General features: G+C 50.5%; 1 protein-coding gene across 1 annotated transcript in view; it reads left to right on the forward strand.

The window, feature by feature from the left end:
• Nucleotides 1-23,126, forward strand: part of CEMIP (cell migration inducing hyaluronidase 1) — a 75,153-nt gene that overhangs the window by 20,046 nt on the left and 31,981 nt on the right. The window contains exons 10-13 of the mRNA XM_029239744.1: nt 1,508-1,640; nt 2,436-2,627; nt 14,269-14,444; nt 16,519-16,728. Coding sequence (XP_029095577.1) covers nt 1,508-1,640; nt 2,436-2,627; nt 14,269-14,444; nt 16,519-16,728 — 711 coding nt within the window. The remainder of the gene's footprint in view (nt 1-1,507; nt 1,641-2,435; nt 2,628-14,268; nt 14,445-16,518; nt 16,729-23,126) is intronic.

A 23,126-nucleotide genomic window follows, 5' to 3' on the forward strand; every position in this document is an offset into this window, starting at 1 on the left:
TCCATTGGATGATGTTTTCAGGCTCAGTTCTCAATATTAAGGGGTGTCTTAACTGAAAAACATGCTGGCCTCAGGGGAAGAGATCCGGGGGTCAGAGGCATGGGCTTGACATTCAGGTGACCTTGAACTTGCTTCTAAACCCCTCTGGGCCTTAGTGTTTTCCTCTAAGAGCAAGTCCGCAATGCCTGCCTCTCTGCTGCGGAGGTCACCCCAGATAATGGCTGTGAGTGTGTTGCTTGCATGAAAGGGCTGAATTTTCATTCTGGCTGGACTCACGTCTCCATAGCTCTCCTTCCGAGCCAAGGGCAGCGGCTATCTGCTGGGTTCAAAGCAGTGTTTCCTAAAAGTTCCCCCCCACCCCGCCTTTTTCGATTGACTAAATTTTACCTTCCTATTTGCCCAGCCCTGGTCCCTTTGGTTTCTGTGCCAAAGAGGATAACAGCTGCAGCCCTTGCTCTAAATTGCAAGTCTCTGATGACAGCCACAGTCATGATGCAGACATACCCCGGCCCTGGGATGAGCCCCAGCTGGCAGGGATCATGCCCTTCTCTGAACCCACTCCCTAAATTCTCTACCTGGCCTTGAAGCTTCTCGCCCATCAGCTCTCAACAGCTGAGACTGTGCTCTGTGCCAGGCCCTGGGCTGGATGCTGGGATCAGGGAGGTAGGCAAAACCTGGCCTTTCCAGAACCCACCAGCCACTGGAAGGAGACAGACACTGAACCGAGGGCAGTAGGCAGTAGTGCCTGAGGGCAGCAGTGGGAGAGGCTGCGAAGCACCAGCCGTATAGTTGGATGCGTCCAGATTCAAACGGGCAAGTTACCCAACCTCTCTGAGCGTCAGTTTCCTAATCTATAAAACCAGCAACAATCTCATAGGCCTCATAGCCAAGAAGAGGGAATGAAATAATGTATGTAGCCCCATAACTCCAAGAGGGGTTCTCAAACATGACTTCCCATTGGAGTCACCTGGGCAGCCGTTAAACGTCCTGACGCCCAGGCTGCCCCCTGGACACAATCAAATCTGAGACTCCACAGATGGGGCCTGGGCATGAGTGTTTTTAAAGACTCCCCACAGGACGTGGAGCCACATTTAGGCATCAGTGGCTTGATCATAGTGAGTCTTCAATAAATGTTGGCCACTCTGGATGGTGCTGGTGGTGGTGAGTGGGACAAGTTGTAAGAAAGCAGCCAGCACAGCTCCTAAAAGAGTGTGTGCTGGCTGTAAATGCTCCAGAAAATGTTCACCAGGGCAGTCAGTCACTGGTTTGGATACCAAATACGGCAGGACCCCAGGCAAGATGTTTATCCATCCTGTGACTTCATGCTGTCTTTCTTATACAAAATCGAGAAGGGGAAACGTCAGAATAATAACCTAAGGCCATTGTAAATAAGTTTTGCAGCAGGAACAATTTTAGACTCGTGCGTATATGTTTATAACATTAATCATCACTTTCCTTCTTTACAAAAAGAAATGACTTTGCTCTGTAATTTCCATGCTGTTCCCAGGCCACTACAGTGGATGGAGTTAACCTCACCACCGAGGTTGTCTACAAAAGAGGCCAGGATTATAGGTTTGTGTGCTATGACCAGGGCCAAGACTGCCAGAGCTACCGTGTGCGGTTCCTCTGTGGGAAGCCTGGTAAGCACCTCCTTGCTGGGGACAGAAATGCAACCGTGGCTCGGTTCCTTGCGCTGCCAGCTATGCATTGGGAGTTTTGATGGCTGGCTCAGCTGCCTCTGGGCATCTCAGTGACCCCGTGCTCCTACCAAGCTCGCGATGGAGAGCACTTCTGTGACACAGGAGCTGTGGGAGGGTCCTCGGAGTTGGCAGGAGCCATCAGAGCCCCACCCTGCCCACATGCCTTTCAGGAAGGGGAAGGGCCTGGTCCAAGAAAACCAGGGTGCAGTGGACAGAGCTGACCTTCCTGCAGCCCTCCCCTGCATAGACACGCAGCTCATGGCCTCTTTGGGTGATATTATTTTAAACCCGGTTCTCGAGGTGCTCGTTAGAAGGGATTGGAAATGGTCGGTTTGTTCTCAGGGGCACTTGGCCATCTCCCGAAGGCAGTCATTAGGGATGGAAGTTCTTTGGAGGGGAGGCTTACAGCTACTGAAAATAATAGTTGAGAGGGACTATATTTGTTTCACATCTTTTGCAAAACGGGTGTGGTGAGGCAGCCACATTTAACTCCAGCTAAGGAGTTAGTGGAAAATTCCCGTGCCCCGAGCTAATGAATGGCTCTTTTCTGGTAGGGTTTTTGTTGACTTCAAAAAACATGTACCAAGACTTGGATGGGGTGAGCCTGGTGATTTGGGTTTTGGATAGGCAAACCTGGCATTTACTGATTTAGGGAGGGGAAGGGAAGAGGTGGGGAGTCAGAAGTTTGCCAGGAGCAAAGCTTTATCTCTCAGTCTCTCCTGTTTTGGGTTACAGTGAGGCCGAAACTCACTGTCACCATCGACACCAACGTGAACAGCACCATCCTGAATCTGGAAGACAATGTACAGTCATGGAAGCCCGGAGATATCCTGGTCATTGCCAGTACTGATTACTCCATGTACCAGGCAGAAGAGTTCCAGGTGCTCCCCTGCAAAGCCTGTGCCTCCAAGCAGGTCAAAGTAGCAGGTAGGACATTTCCTCACCCCTCCCTAGGCCTGATGAAGCTGAAAATTGTTAGGCTTAAAGTTGACTGAAATCAAAACAAATTTGTGTCAGTCAGCTATTGCCATAATAATGCTGCATGACAAAAAAAATCCTTAAAATTTCATGGCAAGCATTTATTTCTTACTCATGCATCTACAGGCAGTCTAGGGTTCAGCTTCTCCACACTAAACTTGGCTCCAGGCTGAGAGTTGGGTTCAGGTCAGCTCCATGTGAGTCTCATTCTTCCCAGGACGTACTCTTCTCACAGGGGAGAAGTGGACCGAAACATGGGAGGACTCTTAAGGCCTTGCGGTCAGAACTAGCACCCTTTGACACCCACTTTCCATTGACCAAAACAGATCACATGGTCCAACTCAACATGAATGGGGAACTCTGTTTTTCCCATTAAGATAGAAGGGAGGGAATGAACATTTGCTAGGCAATAATTAACCTACCACAAAATTTTAAATCTCTTCTTTCTGTAGCTTTCACATTTTCCTTTTTCTTCTCCTAAATCTTGACTTCGATGCCCTGTCATTTATGTTGTGTGAGGTTACTGGAATTACAGATCGTTAGAGGTAAAAGAGACCTCAAGTATAGTCCAGGTCAATTATTCTTAGTTGGGGGAGTTATGCATCAGTTAGAATTCTTTGTTGTAAGCAACAGAATCCAACTTGACTATCTTAAACAAAAAAACGAATTCATTGAGGCTGTTCAATTTAGAGAACTAAGTGAAAGCTGCCTGGCCAAGGTGCAATAAAGGACCAGGAACAGGGCAGCTTCAGGCGTCTGGGTAGCAGGAACGAATGGGAAGCATCCTTAAGACATCACTGTTTGCACATCCTGGGACATGGTGCTCAAAAGTTACCTTCCAGGGAGATGGCACTGATTGGGCTGGTGTCTCATGTGCTCACCCTCTGGCTAGGGCACCTTCAATGACTGTCCTTCTAAGACTGCATTGTATGGACAGAGTCGCTCCCCAAAGGAAAATTGGGATGTATTACCAGAGAAAGGAGAATCAATACTGGGCGTTAAAAATGTCAGCTGCTATGTGTGGAATCTAAAAAAAAGGTACAAATGAACTTATCTACAAAACAAAGAGAGTTACAGATACAGAAAACAAACTTATGGTTACCAGGGGGTAAAGGGGGGTAGGGATAAATTGGAAGATTGGAATTAACATATACACACTACTATATATAAAATGGATAACTAATAAAGATCTACTGTATAGCACAGGGAACTCTATTAATACTCTGTAATGGCCTATATGGGAAAAGAATCTAAAAAAGAATAGATATATGTATATGCGTAACTGAATCACTTTGCTGTACACCTGAAACTAACACAACAATGTAAATCAACTATACCCCAATAAAAATTAAAGAAAAAAAATATTGGCTGCCACAGAACCATTGCACCTGGAGAAGTATTAGAATTTGGGGGTAGAAGGAAGACTATGAATTGAGAAAGCGTTACCAATATATTCAGAGTATCTATTATTTTGGAAATAAAACTACAAAAGGTAAAATTCAACAGAATCTTTTTGGCTAGTGGAAGTGTGCTTGAGAAAGAATTTGGGGGCACAAAGGTTTAAAAAATTGAGAACGTGTGATGGAGTCCAATGCCATTATTTTATTCATGGGGATGGGGACCCTGGAGGGCATGTAGCTGAGGCAGTCCACAAATGCTGCAGCTGTGATCCTGGGGCACCAACTCTAGACTCAGAACTGCAAAAGGAAGGCTGTAACCGTTTCCAGAGATTGTGATGTGGTGGGTGTGGCGAGAGACAGGGAAGGGGGTAGCAGTTTGTGGGCAGAGGCTGAGATGACCAAACATTTGTTCCTTGACAAGGTAACAGAATGATATCTTAAATGATAATTTGTTTGAAACCCCTACCTTCTTCAAAAAAGGTTTCGGGGTCTCTTAGAATGAACACAAGTCCAGGTAGATCTTCCTCCAGGGGGGAAAAAAAAAAAACCGGAGTGAAAGATACATGTCTAAGTAATGAAAGACTGATGGATGGAGAATAAAGTCAGCAGAAAGGGGGGTGGGAAATGAAGTTAGCAGAAGCTACTGAAATAGACCATAAAATGTATCTCTGAGCTTCCTGGCAGCCAGAGCAGAGAAAGGAACTTCACAACTTACTTAACTAACATTGTCTAATACAAGGAAGGGGACCAGAAGCCAAGAGAGGCAACTTTCCCTTAGCTCTGGGCTACTGGGAAATCTGTCATAGGGGCTTTCATGTGATGGCTACTGCACAGCAACGTGAACCGTCACCCTGGAAACTGTTTGATGCAAAGATGCTCTCTGTGTGTGGCTATTTACGGTTTGATTTATCACGTTAAACGGAGGGTCATGCTGTTTGTCACATTTTCTGAAGACATTTTGAGGAAGACTTTTTTTTTTTTTTTTTGGTAAAATAGTTTAAAGAGGATTCACATTCTAGGAATGGCAGTGATTAGCCAAAGGACGTTAGACAATTATGTAACTTCCCTTTGCCCCTGTTTTCTCATGTATAAAATGGAGATAATGATCACAACTACTTCAAAGGGCTGTTGTGAAGATTAAAGGAGTTAAAGAGATACTTAAAGAGATACTTAAAGTAGTGCCTGGAACGTGATAAGTGCTCCATTAGTGTTAGCTGTTACTAATAGTAGTATTAGTGCAATAGTTTAGCAACTAAACTTAAGGATGGAAAGGAGGGAAGGAGCATGAGCCACAGGCCAGTGGTTGAAACCTGTGTATTTTATAGCTTATCGATTCTGCTCTTTGGGGACATGCAGCTTAAAGGAAGTTATAGAGGGAGAGAAGCAAGCCATTTCTGTCATTATTAGTAACAGACACACGAGGTCTGCCAGGCCTGCAGTTGTCTACGTGTCCTGATGCTTCTGGGTGTGGAGGCTCTTCCTGTGAATGTGTATGCCCCACCCTCCCTCCACCCTCAGGCTGGACAGGCATCCTCACTCCTCCATCACAAGGACACCTGCAGGGAGGTGGCAAGGAGCAGGTCATCATGTATTCAACAAACAAAGAGCACATAGTCTATGCCAGGCAATGCTCCAGGCTTTGGGAAGCCATGGTGAACCACATAGACAAGTTCTCTGCCCTTAGGCAGCTGTGAAAATGGATATCCAGCAAAGAATCATCCCAATAAAAACGAAATCCCAAATGTGAGAAAGGCCATGGAAGAGGAAGATGGGGGATCGATGGGAGCATCGGAAACGGGGGTTTGACAAAGGCGCGGAAGACTCCCCAGAGGAATTAATGATTGAGCAGAGAGGTAACCAGGAAAGAGGGGAGGGGCAGCAAAGACCCTGTGCTGGGAAGAGCAGGCAATGCTCCAATTCCAGAAGAAGACCCAGGTAGCTTGACAGGGAAACGGGGGGCTGGAGGAAGCGGAGACCCCAAATGGCACCTTGGGGCTTTCTTCTGAGTACAATGGCTTATTAGACTTCCTAGACCCCCACTTACAGGACAGCACCAAGCGAAGCAATTCCTAGTGATTGTTGGACCCTTGGGTCTTCTCTGGGTGTCTTCTGTGTCTCCTGAGGACAATACATGTGGACAGCCCTTCTGGGATGCCAGGTGTCCTCTGGGACTCTTGTCAGGAGTGGAATTCAGACCGTTTGAGGGGATGTCACTGCTCACTGTTTTTTGTTTTTGTTTTTGTTTCTTTTTGCGGTACGCAGGCCTCTCTCTGTTGTGGCCTCTCCCGTTGCGGAGCACAGGCTCCGGACGCGCAGGCTCAGCGGCCATGGCTCACGGGCCCAGCCTAAGTGACCCATGGAGCTGAGGCTGCCCTTGTGGCTTCTGGGAGAGTGAAAGCTTGCCTTTAAGGCCTTGCCTGCAGGGAGGTAGGAGGAGGGGCACCCCTGGGAGGGGCACTTTGTTCACACCGGCCCTCATCTGCACCTCATTGTTGAGCACCCTAGGCCTGGAGGGGAAATTTCATCTTGGGCAGGTCCTAATAGGGCAGTAGTGTGTGCCAAGAGCGACCCTGAGAATGAGGAAGCCGTGCGATCCTGGGGCACGCCCGCCCCGCCCAACGGCGTGGTTTGGGTGTGAATGATGGCGCGTTGCTGCAGGTGGCAATGTTTGGCCAACAGTTCCAGGGGCTTCATGAGGGCTGTGCAGGCTGGACAGAGGGTGAGATGGGGCTGCTCTGGGCCCTGAGTACCAAGGGAGGGAAGGGTAAGTGGAGGAGATGATGCATCCCTCTCAGGACCCTCCAAACGCCCTTGGTTTAGGACTGCCTGTGTCTCTATCTCCAGCAGCTCCCCAACCCTGCCGAGCCCCTCCCTCCGTAAAGTTACTAGGCTCAGAGTGGACCATCTTGCTCAGAAGCTTTAGGGCTTACATGAAAACAGCGCCTCCTGGTGGACAGCATCGGAAAAGCCCCAGGGAGGGGTATCTGTGAGGGGGGTGTGTGTGTGTTTGTGTGTGTGTGTGTGTGTGTGTGTCTTTCTGTTTGTCTGGCTGTCCTAGGGAGGCTCACATTTCTCCTCTTCACCTCCAAGCCCATTCTCTGGCCCTCCATCCCCCACTGACATGGAGCAAGGACTCCACCTGCTTTGTTCTTTTCCAAAACTGTGCCCCCATCCAATTACCAATTCGTGTTCTCCTGCCCAGGCTGGCTTGCAGAGAGGGACACAGCCCTCCTGGATCCTCTTTCCTCACTGCCCCCAAATTCCAGTAAACAGGCCTTTTTGCATAACGATTTTCTGACGAGAAACAGATGGGGGTAACAAAGTCATGAAAATGTGTGAATCATCTAAAAAAATATTTCAAGGTTTTGCCAACCACAGTGTGATTTTCAACACCTCCCGACATGGCAATTAGAAATCTCCTCTTTATGATTCTTAAGCTGAATCTTATGTAATGGTTTAAAATAAATACATCCTTCGTCAGTAAAAAAAAAAAAAAAAAAAGAAGAAAGAAATCCCCTCAATTTTCTACCCTATTTTCATTCTCAACTTCCCACTTTGTTTATAAGCCCCCCATCACACACTTTGAAGTACTACTACTAATTAGTATTAACATTGTTTGAGTTTCCCGTGTTATGCTAAAGCACTTTACGTACACCAACTTGCGTACTCTTCATGACAACCTGGCAAGGCGGGTGCCACTGTTTTCTCCATGACATAGGTGAGGAAACTGATATCCATGGACATTAAACGTCTAGACTCACGCTTTCCAATATGGTAGTCAGCAGCCACATGGGGCTGTATAAATTTAATTGAAACTAATAAAAATTCCATTCCTCAGTCCTGCAGGGCAGATTTCAAAGAGTCCACTGGCCACATGTGGCTAGTGGCTACCATATCGGACAGCACGGAATAGAGCATTTCTATCATCTCAGAACTTTCTAGTGAGGGCTGCTGGTATAGACCAAGCAAGTCTACTTGGTCGATCTGAGCCAGGATTCAAACTCAGAGCTCTCTGGCTCGAAGGTGATACGTTCTGCTTCATCCTTCCTCCAGGAGGGACCCTGTTCCCAACATCTTCTCTCAAAGATGACTGGACTGGAGGAGGGATCTGGGAGCTCTGTAGTTTAAATTTGCCTTTCTGGGACCCTCCAGCCTAAGTCCCTCTGGGCTTGTCCTCGTGGTCTGAGAAGGGCAGACCCCACTGCCCCCTCCTGCAGAAACCCTGGGCCCTGTTGGGTCTGAGCCACATGTACAGGGGTCTGTTTCTCCCACTGGAAGATCCTTGATGTTTTACCCTTCTCGACCCCAGAGTGTTTAGTGCCACGCTTGCCCTGTAGAGAGGGCTCGGAAGAGGGCGGACTGTGGAACCGGGCCTGTCGTAAGATGAGTACTTGGAAGGGTCGATGTTTTATTCCCGTGTGGGGCAACTGTGCAGAGTTCTTCTGCATCCCGTGCCTTCCCCACCCCTTATCTGTGCTCATGGCCCTTGTGGATTATTCGGGACAAATCTGGCTTGGTCTGCTTTCTCCTGGTTGGCCTTCCTGTATCAGAGCCTGGAGACAGAAGGGAGGGGTGAAGGCCGCGTGGGAGAATTCCACAGACAGGGTGGGATGCTGGGAAAGCGGGGTGCACAGCTTCCCTGGGATAGTGGCCTGGGAGTGGGCTGTAAATGCAGCAGCGGGACAGATAAACTGGCTGTAAGGTTTGTAAAATCCTGATAGGGAGCTCCACATAGGGGAAGGAGGCGGTGGGACCGGAATATTCTTTCAGCTCTCAGTCTGTCTTACTGAGTCTGCTCCCAGGAGTCTAGTCAGCACAGTTGTCCATCTACCTGGAAGTCACCCCTACCCCCTGGCTGCTCTTCCCCGTGGAACAAAGAAAGCTGTCGAACCTGTTATCTTCCATCCCCATCATTATAGGCGTGAAGCTAGCGGTGGGAGCCCTGGGTTCCAGCCTTCACTTGGGGACAGCTGCATATGTCACTTCTGTCACACTAGCCCCCTGCTATGCCCTCGGGGCTGTTCCAGGCACATTCCATGGATTAACTCATTTCACAACCATAGCTACCTTTCGAGATATGTGCTATTGTTATCTCCATTTTATAGATAAAGGGTCTGAGGTTCAGGAGCTTAAATAATGCGTTCAGGGACTCACGGCTATGATCTGAGTCAGAATCCCACCCGGACAGCCTGGCTGCAGAGCCACAGTCCTCCGCATTTGTCCCACCTCTCCAGTTGTGTTGAGACTGAATCCCCGAGGAAGGCCCTCTGGCCACCCACAGGAACAGAAGCCTCTGGTCAGCACCCTGCCTGGACACCACTTTTTTTTTTTGCCGCGTCGCCTGGCATGTGGGATTTTAGTCCCCGACCAGGGATCGAACCCGCGCACCCTGCATCGGAAGCTCCGTGTCTTAAACACTGGAGCCTCCAGGGAAGTCCCTGGACACCATATTTTACAGGGGGGATGCTGACAAATTGAGAGGAGCCTCCTGAGCTCTGAAATGCATACACTTTGAGGGGTGGTTGGAAATCTGGAGGTGCATGGCCTAGAGATGAGGAGGCTTGGCCTGGTTTCCTGGCCACCCCCCCAGCACCGGGGAGACCCCAAGATGCAAAGGCTATGCTGAGGGTAGTCAGGGGAGGCTCCACTGAGAAGGAGCCATCAGAGCTGGACCTTGAGGGACAAGGTGATTTGCTCCATGGACAAATGGAGGAGGCTGTCCCAACTAGAGAGAGCAGCTTCGATAAAAGCTCTGAGATGTAAACGAGCAGAAGCTTGCTCAGGGAATGATGGGGTGGTCGGGTCTGGCTGGAGCAGAAGGGGACGTGTGGGAGTGATGGCGGGTAAGCCCACAAGAGTGTGGGTTTTACTCTGTCCATCCTGCGGGCGGCTAGGCGGCTGCTGTGCCCCCCGGAGCTGCATGGGAAGCTCCTTTCCCGCGCCTCTGGCTGGTAGGACGGAGCTTGCTGCCCCCTGTAGCCTCTTCTGTAACGTGCTGAGCCCTGGGTGGCGGGGCTCGGGGGGACATCCTTTTGGGAAGCAGGCTCTATGCTGTGCCTCTCGGGACCAGACCCTCAGGCCCCCATCACTTGCTTTGGCAAGTTCACCTCTGAACTGCCTCTAGGGCACTGGCAGGCAGTGCTTGCTTCTGCACCCCAAGAACGGCCCCGGGTGGCTTTGCTCGGTTGAGGAAGCCTTTGGAAGTTTTTCTGGGTGTTGCCAGGAGAGCTGTTCATTGGGGGGTCCACTAGTGAAGAGGCCTGTGTCCACCGTGCCCAGAGGCATGAGGCCCGGAAGACCAGGAGCCTGCAAGTACTTGGGGAAAGATGCCCAGCTCTGGGAAAAAAGAAGGGTCCATTTCTACTGACCCACTTACCTGCAGGGAGTGTTCTGAGCTGGGTGGTTCGGGAGACTAGGGAAAGGGGGGGGGGTGCGTGTGCCTCCGAGCACAGCCTGCCTATCAGGGGATCCTGCGTGGGGAAGCAGCGGCCGGGCTCCAGGACCTCAGCTGTGCTTTAGTCACTGGGAGGGACCCAAGCAGAGCATGACCTTGGAGCAGACACAGGAGGCTCCTGAGCTGGAGACCGCCTGCTGACTACCCCCTGGCAGCAGGTCCTCCCCGAGAGAGAGGGAAGGCACTGCACCCCCAGTGGCTGTCATGAGAGATCACTGCTGCCTGGATGCAGGTGACATGCTCAGCCCTCGAAGTCAGAGTCAAGGGTCCACGGAGAGTAAAGAGGTGCTGGAAAGACAGGTGTCACGTTTCATGTGCTTATGGCGAAGGTCCAGGCTCATGGCACTCACTGGGTCCCAGAGCCAGAGCCTGGTGGTGAAGAGAAAGTGCCCCCAGCACCAGTCATAAGAGGCTTGAAAGGGCATCCTTTCCCGGGGGCCGTGTCCCCCCATTCTCGCCCTGTCTCCACCAGGCCGGCCCTGAGCACCGTCTGCCTTCCATTTCCTCAAATGTGAAGTTAGGGAGCTGGTGGCCTAAGTGACGACAGAAAGTCATTCTGGGTCCTTCCGGGTCTGACTGTCTATCCTTAGATGCAATTACGATCAATGCTCAGTGTATCAGTCGCTGGACCTTGGGCGTTCAGAGCTGGCGCGCGTGGGAGTCTCTTTCCTTATCAGCGTCGGACGGTGCTCTGGGTGCAGCTTTCTGTCCAGCTGGGGTCACTCAGAACCCAGGGCAAAGCTCTTTCTGCAGAAGACCCTAACCTCCCCCCAACCCGAGGGCCTCGTAACTGGCTGCTTGTAAAGGCCCCAGAGCCAATGGGCAGAGGACGAGCCAGGGGTGGGAGAGAGGCTCCTGCGTGGGTGCTAGAGGCGACTCTGCTTCTGGACCTTAAAACTGGACAGACTCGTGGCCCTGTGACCCAAACCAGAAGCCACAGTGGGATGTGCTGGAGGATGAGGCACCGGTATTCTGCAGCACTAACTTGTTTTAAACTCTTTCTACTGGTTGATGTCAGGACCCTGAATGAGACTGAAGGCCTGACAGCCCCCTATCCGTGGCATCCCTTTGACAGGGGACACAGACCTTCGGCTCAGGGGATAACAGTAAATTCCAGTAAATAGACTCTTTGAAAAGTTAATTTTTTTTTATTACCTGAGACTTTTTAAAAGAGGGACTCTGTTATAGACTGACTAACAGCCCTCAAAGGTGTCCACGTGCTAATCTTTGGCAACTGGGAATGTGTTACCTTATGTGGCAAAAGGGACTTTGCAGATGTGATTAAGGCTCACGAGATGGGGGGTGAACCCGGATTATCTGGGTGGGTTCAGTGGACTCAAAACGGTCCTTAGGCTTCCCTGGTGGCGCAGTGGTTGAGAGTCTGCCTGCCGATGCAGGGGACACGGGTTCGTGCCCCGGTCCGGGAAGATCCCACATGCCGCGGAGCGGCTGGGCCCGTGAGCTATGGCCGCTGAGCCTGCGCGTCCGGAGCCTGTGCTCCGCAACGGGAGAGGTCACAACAGTGAGAGGCCCGCGTACCACAAAAAAAAAAAAAAGGGTCCTTAAAAGGAGGGGTACAGGAGGGTCAGAGTCAGATGTGATGACATAGCAGATTGGAGGAAGGGGCCACCAACCGAGGAGTGCTGGCAGCTGCAAGGGTCTGCAAAAGGCCAGGAACTGGTTCTCCCCTGGAGCCCCTGACGGGACCAGCCCTGGCAACTCCCTGACTGCTGACCCGGTGAAATGGATTTTGGACTTCTGACCTCCAGGACTATCAGAATAGAAATTTCTGTTGTTTTAAGCCACTAAGTTTGTGGTAAGTTGTTACAGCAGCCAGAGGAGGCAAATACCGATTCCAAAGGGAATATTTTCTCAGCTTTGCCGTGCACCCGTCTCACATCTTAAACTGAGATGCTTCAAAGAAACCACTATCTCCCTGAGTCTGCAGAATTCCAGAACAACAAACATCCTTTAAAATGCTGCAGAGCCACCCACGGGATGTAACCTGGGTGAAGGGGTGGGCAGGGAAGCCAGCCTTCCCCGGGGATGAGAGAGCAGGGTGAGGTCACCATCAGTGCGTGCTGCTCAGGGCTTTTATAACCACAGCCTTTGCACGTGGGAACCAGTGGTGTCACGGGGCTGAGCCGTGCCCTGCTGCTCAAGTCAAGTGAAAGCCAAGTGGTTCAGGCTGCGAATCGACATGAGAGGTTGTTGCTCTCTCTACAATTACATCCCCAAAAAGAAGAGAAAGCACCTACGAGGCAGGTCAGCAGTCTCAGGGACCAGCTGAATCTAGAGGCAGCCTGAGGTCTCTTTATTCCAGAGAAGAGTTTGGGATTGTTGTGGAGGCGACTATCAAAGACAGTTCCAAAGTTCCAAACTCCTGTCACCCTGCACCTTTCTTGCTTTTTTTCTTTGCGGTACGCGGGCCGCTCACTGTTGTGGCCTCTCCCGTTGCGGAGCACAGGCTCCGGACGCGCAGGCTCAGCGGCCATGGCTCACGGGCCCAGCCGCTCCGCGGCACGTGGGATCTTCCCGGACTGGGGCACGAACCCGCGTCCCCTGCATCGGCAGGCGGACTCTCAACCACTGCGCCACCAGGGAAGCCCGTGATTGTTAGTTTTTAAAGATAGGAAGGCCTAATTGTAAAGCAGCTATACTCCAAAAACAAAAACAAAAACAAAAAACAAACAAACAAAAAACTTCAAAAATAATTATAACATCAAGAAAAAAAATAAAGATAGGAAGGCCTAGATGAGTCTCAAAACAGAACATGAACCCAAATGAGGGATGAAATGAAGCTACTAGAAGGGGAGGGCTATTAGATTCAAGGCTCTTGAGCTTATGGGAAGGGCTGGGGCTGAGGTCAGTGGTACGAGAGAGAGAGCATCCTCTCCTCCAAGGCCAGCGAGAGGGAGGGAGGGAGTTCGTGGTGAGGTCAACACAGAGTGGGGTGCAAGCTCTCTTTCATTGTTCTATATGCTACCATAGTGGCATCCAGAGCCCGGCAGTGCTGGACACAGAAGCTCCAATCTAGTTCTTTCCGGAAAATTCAGTTGTAGACACACACTCTACAGGAGGTTGAGGAAAGTAGAACATAGATTTGCCGACTTCAGCAGAATATGGATTTGCACTGCTTTAAAGCATTGGCTCTAAAGAGAGGGTTTGCTTTGTCTGTAAGACTCCCAACGGGTAGGCGGTCCAGGGCGTGAGCTCTGTGGGATCATCCAGAGACTGGGTTTCTTCTGTCACGTTGCTCTGCCACCTCCAGGGTGTGTTCACACCCACATGGGCGAGGCTGGCCCACCTACAGCGTCCATATCCCAGCCCTATGTCAGAGCAGGGGCCACCTGAAGGGTGCACACACTCCTTCTGCTATCCTCTGACCACACTGACCTGCAGGGAGGCTGGGAAATGTGGCTGTCCCGGGGAGCCTTGTGTCTAGCTAAAATAGAAGATTCTAGTACGGACAAGCAAGAAGAGGGGACAGAAATGGAGGGACAAGTAGTCATTTTTGCATGAGCTTCAGACATAAGCATGCATGGCTGTGAATCCTGCCTCTTCATTCAGGCAAGTCATTTCACCTCCCTGGGCTTCATTCTTCTATAAAATGGGACTCGGGGCCGCGGGGACCACCATGCACCATGTAAGCAGCGGAAGCACCTGGCAGGGCCCTGGAAGTCAGTGGGCACACGCAGTACCTCTGATTTCCCACTTTCCCTCCTTTCTGCCCTAGGGAAACCAATGTACCTGCACATTGGGGAGGAGGTAGATGGTGTGGACATGCGGGCCGAGGTTGGGCTCCTGAGCCGGAATATCGTGGTGATGGGGGAGATGGAGGATGAATGCTACCCCTACAGCAACCACATCTGCAACTTCTTTGACTTCGACACCTTTGGGGGCCACATCAAGGTATGAGTCTGCCTGGCTGAGGCCATCAACCCAACCAGGAGGATTCCAGCGATGCCAGCCTATAGGCGGGGATTCTTGGTAGGGAAGGGGATGGAGGGGCAAAAGGTAGGACCAAGGGAAGGGTACCTTTCTGGAAATTGGAGGGGTCTTATGTATTATCCCTCTGTGTGCAATTCCATATGTCCATACTTGGGAACAAGAGAGATGACAGAGGAACGTCTCTTACCCTGCAGTCACATGGCACGTGTCACACTGCCTTCCTGATTTTCAACTTTCAATCATAGCTTTCGTTCCCTTTCTTCATTGTTTAACCCTGGCCACTTCCTAAAAGAACGGGCATTTAACTCACAAAAACTTGCATTTGCAATAGATCCATTAAAATACAGATAAGATGGGGACTTCCCTGGCGGTCCAGTGGTTAAGACTCTGTGCTCCCACCACAAGGGACGTGGGTTTGATCCCTGGTTGGGGAGCTAGGATCCCGCATGTTTCACAGCGCGGCCAAAGAAAAAAACAAAAACAAAAAACCGGAGAAGATGATAAGCAGGGGAGAAGAACTAGAAGTTCTAGCGTTACATTTACCTGTGAGTTTCCTGGTGGAGACTCAAGACCAAGACAGATATGATGAGCTGCAGAGTTCTCATTGCGCAGTGAAGGAAAGTGGTATCAATTCGTTGGAGCTCATGTTTTCCTAGCATTCAACTCAAAGAGGAATTCCTTTTGCATCTCTCTGTGAGGTGCCTTTATCTGGCATATTAAATACCGGACGACACCCCAATGTTCTCCACGAGGCCATTCCTTCCAATGATGTGAGATTAAAGCTGGTAGAATAACAATATTACCTTGGTGTTTTGTAAAGACAGTTCTTTAGGAGTTAAAATCATATGCTTTAAGGATGAGACTTTCTGGTAATCTAACTGAAAGGAATAATTGAGTGAAATTTACAGAGTTCATAATGGGGGCCCTACTGGCATAGGCAAGACCATTTTTTCTGTCATACGGGCCTAATATAAGATTTCTAGCATCCCTGGCCCCTGCTCATTAAATGCTAGCAGTGCTTCCCAGTCATTGCGACCTCCAAAAACTCTTCTCCGTATTTCCAGTCAGTTTCAAGGGATGAGATGGGGACAGAGGTCGTGCTATAATCTTCAGCTGAGAAACTCATTAGGGAGACTAAAGCAGAAATAGCAGGTTTATGTTACGCAAGCTGCTGCAACCCCATTTCCCATGTTGAGAGTAATCCCTAAGTGATCAGAGCACTCCTTCCCACTTTGCCCAAACTAGGCCTCAGAATCATTCTTAACACAGCTCTCCCGGGCAGCCACTACTGGAGTTGGCATTCCAGCTGACACCTAGTTTTGGAAGGCATGGTTAGCACGTCCTTAAGTCATCCTTCTCTAGTAGAAGTTAGCTGAACTCAGCTTGGGACAGGAATCATTTTTGAACTGTGCTTTTATGGTGAGCTCCTGGAGTGTAGACACTGAGTGTGATCAGGTGGTTCCTTTGGAATGTGTAGGAATGGCTCTGGGTATACTATGATGTGAGCATGTGAAGCATCCCACAACTCACACTGACAAAGACCCCGAGCTCAGCATCCCCTTCTTACAGCCAGGAGAGGGCCTCAGATGGTGGACCAAGCACGGGCTCTTAATGCCCCAAGGTCCAGCCTGTCCTGGATTCCTCAACCGTCCTAGGGCATGCTGTTTTCCAGTCTCCCCCAGATTACCTCAGGGTTATCCCTTCCTCATAACACTCAGTGGCTTAGGAGGCAGGAAAAGAGGGTTGAGGCAAGCCCCAGCCGCCGCACGGTCCCACTGCACCTCTTGATTCCAAGCAGTTCATTGCCTTGCAACATTCCTGTGTTATTAGCAGCAGCCTGTCTCCCTTGAGATGGGAAGAGTCAGGCATCTTAACCCATTTGCAGAGAATGTCTTTGATTCACTGAGTACCCGAGGTGGGGATCAGCAAAGCACACTGAAGACAACACGTGTGCATTTCTGGAGTGTGGGCAGCAGCGAGGGGTATCAGGGAGCATCTCATGGATTCCTTCTGACTCTGGGCTCTCCTCTCCCAGTTTGCACTGGGGTTCAAGGCCGCACACCTGGAGGGCGTGGAGCTGAAGAACATGGGCCAGCAGCTGGTGGGTCAGTACCCAATTCACTTCCACCTGGCGGGCGATGTGGATGAAAAGGGAGGCTACGACCCGCCCACGTATGTCAAGGACCTCTCCATCCACCACACGTTCTCTCGCTGCGTCACTGTCCACGGCTCCAATGGCTTGTTGGTGAGCACATCCTTCCCGGGGAAGCCAGGGATCCAGAGCCCCTTCACCCTCTCATCCCTTCCCTGCATGCCGGTCTGCTCACTGCTGGGCCCAGGGACCGTTAGCAATGGCAGTATGCTTAGATCTAGTCGCTTGGTCCAGGGCCATTGGGGGTTGAACCATCCTTAGCTCAGATTTTAGAACAGTATCAATTGAGAACAGGTCACTGACCAAAGAAGAAGGAGAAAATAGGGGTGTATCTTTGCCAAAGGCACCAAGCTACAGAGATGGGTGAGCAATTAGTGGTCACTGGGAGTCTAGCTCTTGCTGCACCTTGGTTTCCCCACGGATCATTCCAAGACTGTGTGCCACGGCAAATCTGTTAACTGCAGACAAGGCAGGGGTCACGCCAAGACTCTGTACTGTGGCATCTGCCTGACAGGCTTGAGTAGTGGCAGCAGTGGCCCTTTCCCTTTTCTTCTGTTGAACCAAGTGTCATCAGAGCAAGCACTCCTGGGAGAAACGCCTTCATTAGTAAATTGGTGTGTGTGTGTGTGTGTGTGTGTGTGTGTGTGTGTGTGTGTGTGTGGCTTGTCTTGATTTGCACAGATAATTTTTACACTAAATTGATCCTTCTTTAAATGAATTCAACTTATATCCTCCATAAATTTTTCAAGCTGGACATTACCAAATGGCACCCTGCACGCCGAATCCAGTTTGTGTTTGGTTTGGTTTAGAGAAGCATTTGATAATTTTACACGAAATGGAACTTTCTTTCAATGCACTAAGCTCATATCCTCTATGAACTTTTAAGCTGGATGTCACGAAACAGCACCCAGCAAACTGAACCTGGTGGCCAGACGTGCTTTGCTTGCCTTAAGTGTTTCAAGAACCATTTGAATTAGTTTTCATCATTTAGAAATGTAGAGATTTCACATAAAACTCTGGATTCTTGGCTCCTCTTGAAAAGTAGTTGGAATTGGCAACACGAGACCCGCATTCCCGCCTGGCAACAATGGATTCAGGCAAAGTCGTAGCTGGGCTTATGCTCTCTGGTTTACGCCATGCCCACCACTTCCTAGTACCCTACGGTGAATGCCCCAGGCAGGGCCACTCATCTCGTTGCCTGTTGGCCTCCGTGGGCATTTGAGTCTGTGACCCCTGCTTTAATCCAAACATAAGGAGCCTCCCACCACGCGTGCGGGGATAGGAAGATGAGGACGCCTGTCAGTGTGTGGCGGGTGAAGCCCCTCTCAGTTCTTTTCAGTGTGCTCTTACAAAGGAATGCCTGCTGTTGCTGTATTTTCAATGCTCTGACTTAAAACCCACCGAGTATAAAGAAGAGAGCACTGGTTTGGGGGCACAGTCTAGAAGGGCCCGCTCCACAGGTCATGGGCTGTGGACCTCGGGCAAGTCGCTTACCCTCTCTCAACCTCAGCTCCCTCCTCCATCAGGTTGGGGACATAACACCGAACACATCGGGCTCTGAGGGGCCAGCGCCACGAGGGAGACCCAAGACCCGGGACCCTGCCCGCTGGGCTCACGTGCAAATGTTGGCTAGGAACCAGGGCCGGTTCCCCCAGCAGCGGGGTAGAGGGTTGCAGCTGGAGTAGTTGCTGGGAGACATGGGATTATTTTTCGGGTCCAAGGAAGAGGCAAAGGAAGATGTTTTCTGGCAAAAGCAGAAAGATAACAGGATTTCGAATAAATTTGGAAGGTTAGGGATGCAGTAGAAGACACAGGATGAACTTGGGCTCTGGAGCCAGACACTGTGGGTTCCCATCTGGCTGTCACTTCCTAGCTGTGTGACCTGGGTCAGGTCGTCTCCATGCCTCTGTTTCCTCACTTCTGTAAGATGGGGAGCAAAGGACATGGACATGCCGCGCCGAGGGGCCTGGCCCAGGTTGGGCCCTGGAAGCAGGCGTCTGGTGGTCCCGTTCACTCGGGCGTGTGCCGAGTGAATGCACCGAAGGCAGTTGGAGACTGAGCTGAGAACGCGTGCCGAAAAGAACAACGTAGAGTGGGTGAGGAAACCTCACAGGGTTGAGCCTTAGGAGCTTGACCTGCTTTAAGCATTTGTTCTAAAGTTTTGTCCTTAAGTTTAACTTAAATTCGACTATGTCTAATGTTCCTCGAGAGAAAAATATGAAGATGACAAGAAGTCTGTAACTCCAGATCCGGGTTGATTTGAGCGGAAGCTGTTCTGAATCTCTGGGCAATCACATACGTGCGCACACACACACGCACACACACAAACACACACATACTTGCCCTGTGGACATATGGCTGTGCTTTCCCACCCACTTGCTGTGTGATGATCTCGGGCAAGCTACTTACTCACTTAGGTCTTCAGCTTCCTCATGTGCGCTGTGCAGAACAGGATGGCAATCCCCCATGGCTGTTCGGTTAGAAACTATATATGCGATACTTTGGGCCGTCTTAGTAATACAGACCTTCCTCTGAGCAGTGATCCCAGGTCTCAGCCTCAGGAACGGGCTCATGTAGGGGGAGGCAGGGCAAGAAAAGTGCTGTGGGTGGAGCCAGAGGGCCCTCATCGGGGCAGCGCTGAAAGGGAGCATCTCTGTGCACATGCAGGCTGGGGAGAGGTGGGGAAAGTTAGCACAGGCCAGGCGTCCAAGTTCATGGATATGGGCAACGGACAGAGAGCGGTGTGGGGGGCATGGAAGGCAGGGGGCGAGGAGTGGCCGCGGAACTGGTGCCTCCGGAGCATCCAGGTGGGTGAGTTGCACCCACGGCAGAGATAGGTTTTTGGAGCCAGAGCTTTGGACAACTCAGGACCCGAAGACCCCGCCTACCAAAGCCTTCCTCCTGTCTGGCCGCCAGGGATGCCAGTCACCAGACTGGGAGGGCGCATCCATCAGCTCCCTGGGTGTCATCCAGACGCCAGGTGGCCCAGGTGCTTTGCACAGGCCTTGCCGAGGTGCCAGCACAGCCTTACCTCGATGGCCACACGGGGCTCCAACCACACTCCGCTCAGGCCCGCGCCTGGCAGCCAAGCTGGCGCTTAGGGTTTGGAGCGTTCAGATCTCTGTGGCCTGAATCAAGGGGAAACCAAACAGCCATGGCTTAGAATCTCGACGACGTACGGGCCTCTACATCTCTGAGCCAAAGAGGCAGCAGGATAACGGAGGGCATTCTGTGCCTTTCTCTGAGAGCCGCACCCCTGGACGGGAGTTGGGGTTTTATGGATTAGCACCTCACCCTATAAAGGCTCCATCACTGGGGCAGACAGTTCCAGGTTCAGAAAGGCTGCCTTGGGAGCTGCACTCCCTCCACCAGGATTTCACATTTGCTTCCTTCGTTTTGGCTCTAAGGATTTACCCACGGCTATGTTTAGAAAGATGTTTTTAGCTGATGCGATGAAAGGAGGCCAACAGCAGACAAAGACTGTATTCTCATTTAGAGAGCAGAGGCCACTCAGTAACATTGTGAATGCCTTTTCCCTCACGCCATCCCCAATCCGGAGGTGCCCTAGACCCCAGACAGGCAGTCACTGGCTTGTTGGAAAAAGGGGTTCCTATGTGTGCCCAGCTGGGAGGTGCTGCCCACCTCGCCACTGCTAGACACGCACTGGTACCCCCATCCTCAGAGAACAGCTTCCCTCATCCGCACCTCCTCCTGGGGCGGCCCACCTTTGGTCTTTCCCTTTCTTCACCACCAACTTTTGGAAGGAGTGGTCTGAACTTAAGATTTCTGCCAGCATCTGTTACCCAACAAAAATGTGGGCTTCGCAACTTTTGTTCCCCTGAGCCCTGGTGACGGCTCTCAGTAATGTAACTCCACACACTAGCGCTCAGCTCCTGCCCTGCAAGCCCACTGCCCCCTGCTCCCTCCTCATCCGACTCTTACCCTTTCCCATGGTGACAGTGATGGCCGTCAACTAGCGAGGTTAAAAGGATAGAGTCGTAGCAACCTGTGTTCTAATCCTGCCAGTGTGAACTTGACTGATGGATACTTTCTGAGCCTCAGTGTCCTCTTGTGTAAAGTGAGGGTGATGATAGAACCCGTCTCAAAGGCTTTGGGGGAACCTTAAAGCAGACAATGCATGTGACATACTTAGCACTGATATTAAATAGTACCGTCACTGTGCCCCTTTCCCTGTGTTCTGTGTAAACCTCACTGGTGCCGTGAGATAGTGGTAGGCATCTCTCCCAGCACACCGAGTAAACCCAATAATTAAATGACCTTGGCAAACACTGAGTATGTGTCTTTCCTCCCCATTTTAGGGATTCACCGTGCATGCTAGCATTGTCAGGGTTGCAGTGAAAATGCATTTAATGCTGGTGGTCCTAGCAATGTCAAAACTCATTTCACCGCGGAGCCCTTTATTCACACAACCTTTGCCTTTCACAGAGTTAGTGTTCTACAGAGCAGAGCCTGGGAAACGCCTTTCCTGATACTGACACTGTTGACGGTGTCCTTCTTGAAACTGGGGGGGTTTGCACCAGCATCCGGGATGCTGGCAGATGGGGGGCAAAGCCTGCCTTCAAAGGAAGGGGCTACTGCACATTATCTGCGGGGTGGACAGCTGTGGGTGTAAGATAGGCTCACGCTACATCTTGCTGTGTGTTTCTGAGCTCTGAGGCAGGACACGGGGGTCACCGAAGTGTTCCTTCCTGGAAGACAATGAATCCATTCCAGTTCTCTTGAGAAAGGTAAAAAAGACTCCGGTATGGATTCTGCCTGTTTCCTCCTCTTTTCCTTTTTTACAGCAGAGTGGATGGGAGAAGTAAACATGTCCTGTCTTTCTTTCTCACCTCATTCACTGCTCCAGATGTGTTACCTTTGCTATAAAGGCCTCCAGTAGCAACCAGGATGTCCTCAACAGGCTGCCACATTGACTACGCAGGGGGCGCCCTACATGGATTGCAGCCAGTCCTCAAGCCCTCCAGCCTTAGGGAGACACCTTCCCTTTGGCTTTCCACTAAAGAGGAGTGGAGCTCCTTTACCTCTTTGGTGGGAAACTCAGTGCCCTCTGTTCCAGTCTCAGAGCTCTGGGGATTGTGGGCAAGGCTTCTGTTTTCCCTGGTTTCCCCTTTTTCCAGTTTCTTGAATTCGGTCTCACTCATTTCTTGCTTCATGAGCTGCTCTCATCTCTCCTTCCCTCCTGAGCCCAAATGAGGAACCCAGACTCCTGGGCTTGTTTCCCCACAAAGTTTCACTGGCCAGGGCTTCCGCTGGCAGAGTGGGAAAGAGATGGGAAGGGGGTAGGGGTGCATCATAGGTCAGCACAGAAATCAACTGGAAATGGAGAAACAGGTCCCTCTTCTTAAACCCTCCCCTCCCCTCCCCTCCCCTCTACCTGGCTGCGGGGGTCCTTCCTTCTCCTCCCCCACTGCTCCTGGGCTGCCTTAAAAGCTCATTCTCGGGATTTCCCTGGCAGTCCAGTGGTTAGGACTCTGCGCATGAGTTAGATCCCTGGTTGGGGAACTAAGATCCCACATGCCACGCTGCAGGGCAAAACAACAAAAAACACATTCTTCTCCTTATTAGGCAGAGTGATTGGGTTCTCCGTTTCCTTTCCCAGCTTCTATTTGCATATTCAGAAACTCATTAACACACCCTGCAAAGCAAATTACCACCTACTCCAAGGCTCTTTTCTTTACCAGCTCAAAGAAAAAAAAAAGAAAAGAAAAATAGAAAAGAAAAGTAAACAGCAGAAGCTCAGAAATTACAGTCTCTCTTTTAATAGGATCCTATTTGTAGCCAGGTTTCTCACTAAGATGAATTATATCATACCCACCCTAGAAGGCAGAATCAGACATATAGTTCATTTCTGTGTGTATTTGTTTTAAACAGTAATTTCTTTTTCGTACTGTGTACAGGTTTCAGGGGGAAGTCATCACTTGGGGTGACTCTATGCCCTGATTTGCAAAGAACAGTTCCATTTTGCGCCTGCTATCCCAGATTAACGACTAACGGTACCCCCTTTCACTCTCGATAATGTCCTGGTTCAGACAATAAACTAAATGGTCACCCTAACTGAAGCAGTTCCTGAGAGCTGGGGAGTTTCATCCTTCACAATGTCATGCCTAGACTCCACCTAACAACAGCTGAAGACTTAAAACAGCTCTCAGGAATCGTTTTCATGATTGTCAGTCATAAGGGAATATGTCCAGAAGAACAAAGGGAAAATACAGTTTGTGCAAGAGAATGGCAGGGAGCTTACACACCGCTTCTGGATAGCATGCAGTGGGCACCCGTAAGTCCATACGTATGTGTCTGTTTATCCAGCTACTTACTATCTACCTGTCTATGTGTCGTCTCTCTCTGTCTGTCCATCTCAAGCTATGTCACAGTGTAAGTATCTAATTCTGGGAAATGTTCTAAGGAAGAACAATCGTACAATGTCAGAGCTGGAAGGGATTTCAGAAGTCCCCCTAAGGACACTCAGGCAA

The sequence above is a fragment of the Monodon monoceros genome, unplaced genomic scaffold (genome assembly GCF_005190385.1).
Source record: "Monodon monoceros isolate NGI ecotype Baffin Bay Population unplaced genomic scaffold, NGI_Narwhal_1 Super_Scaffold_21, whole genome shotgun sequence".
Classification (NCBI taxonomy): Eukaryota; Metazoa; Chordata; class Mammalia; order Artiodactyla; family Monodontidae; genus Monodon; species Monodon monoceros.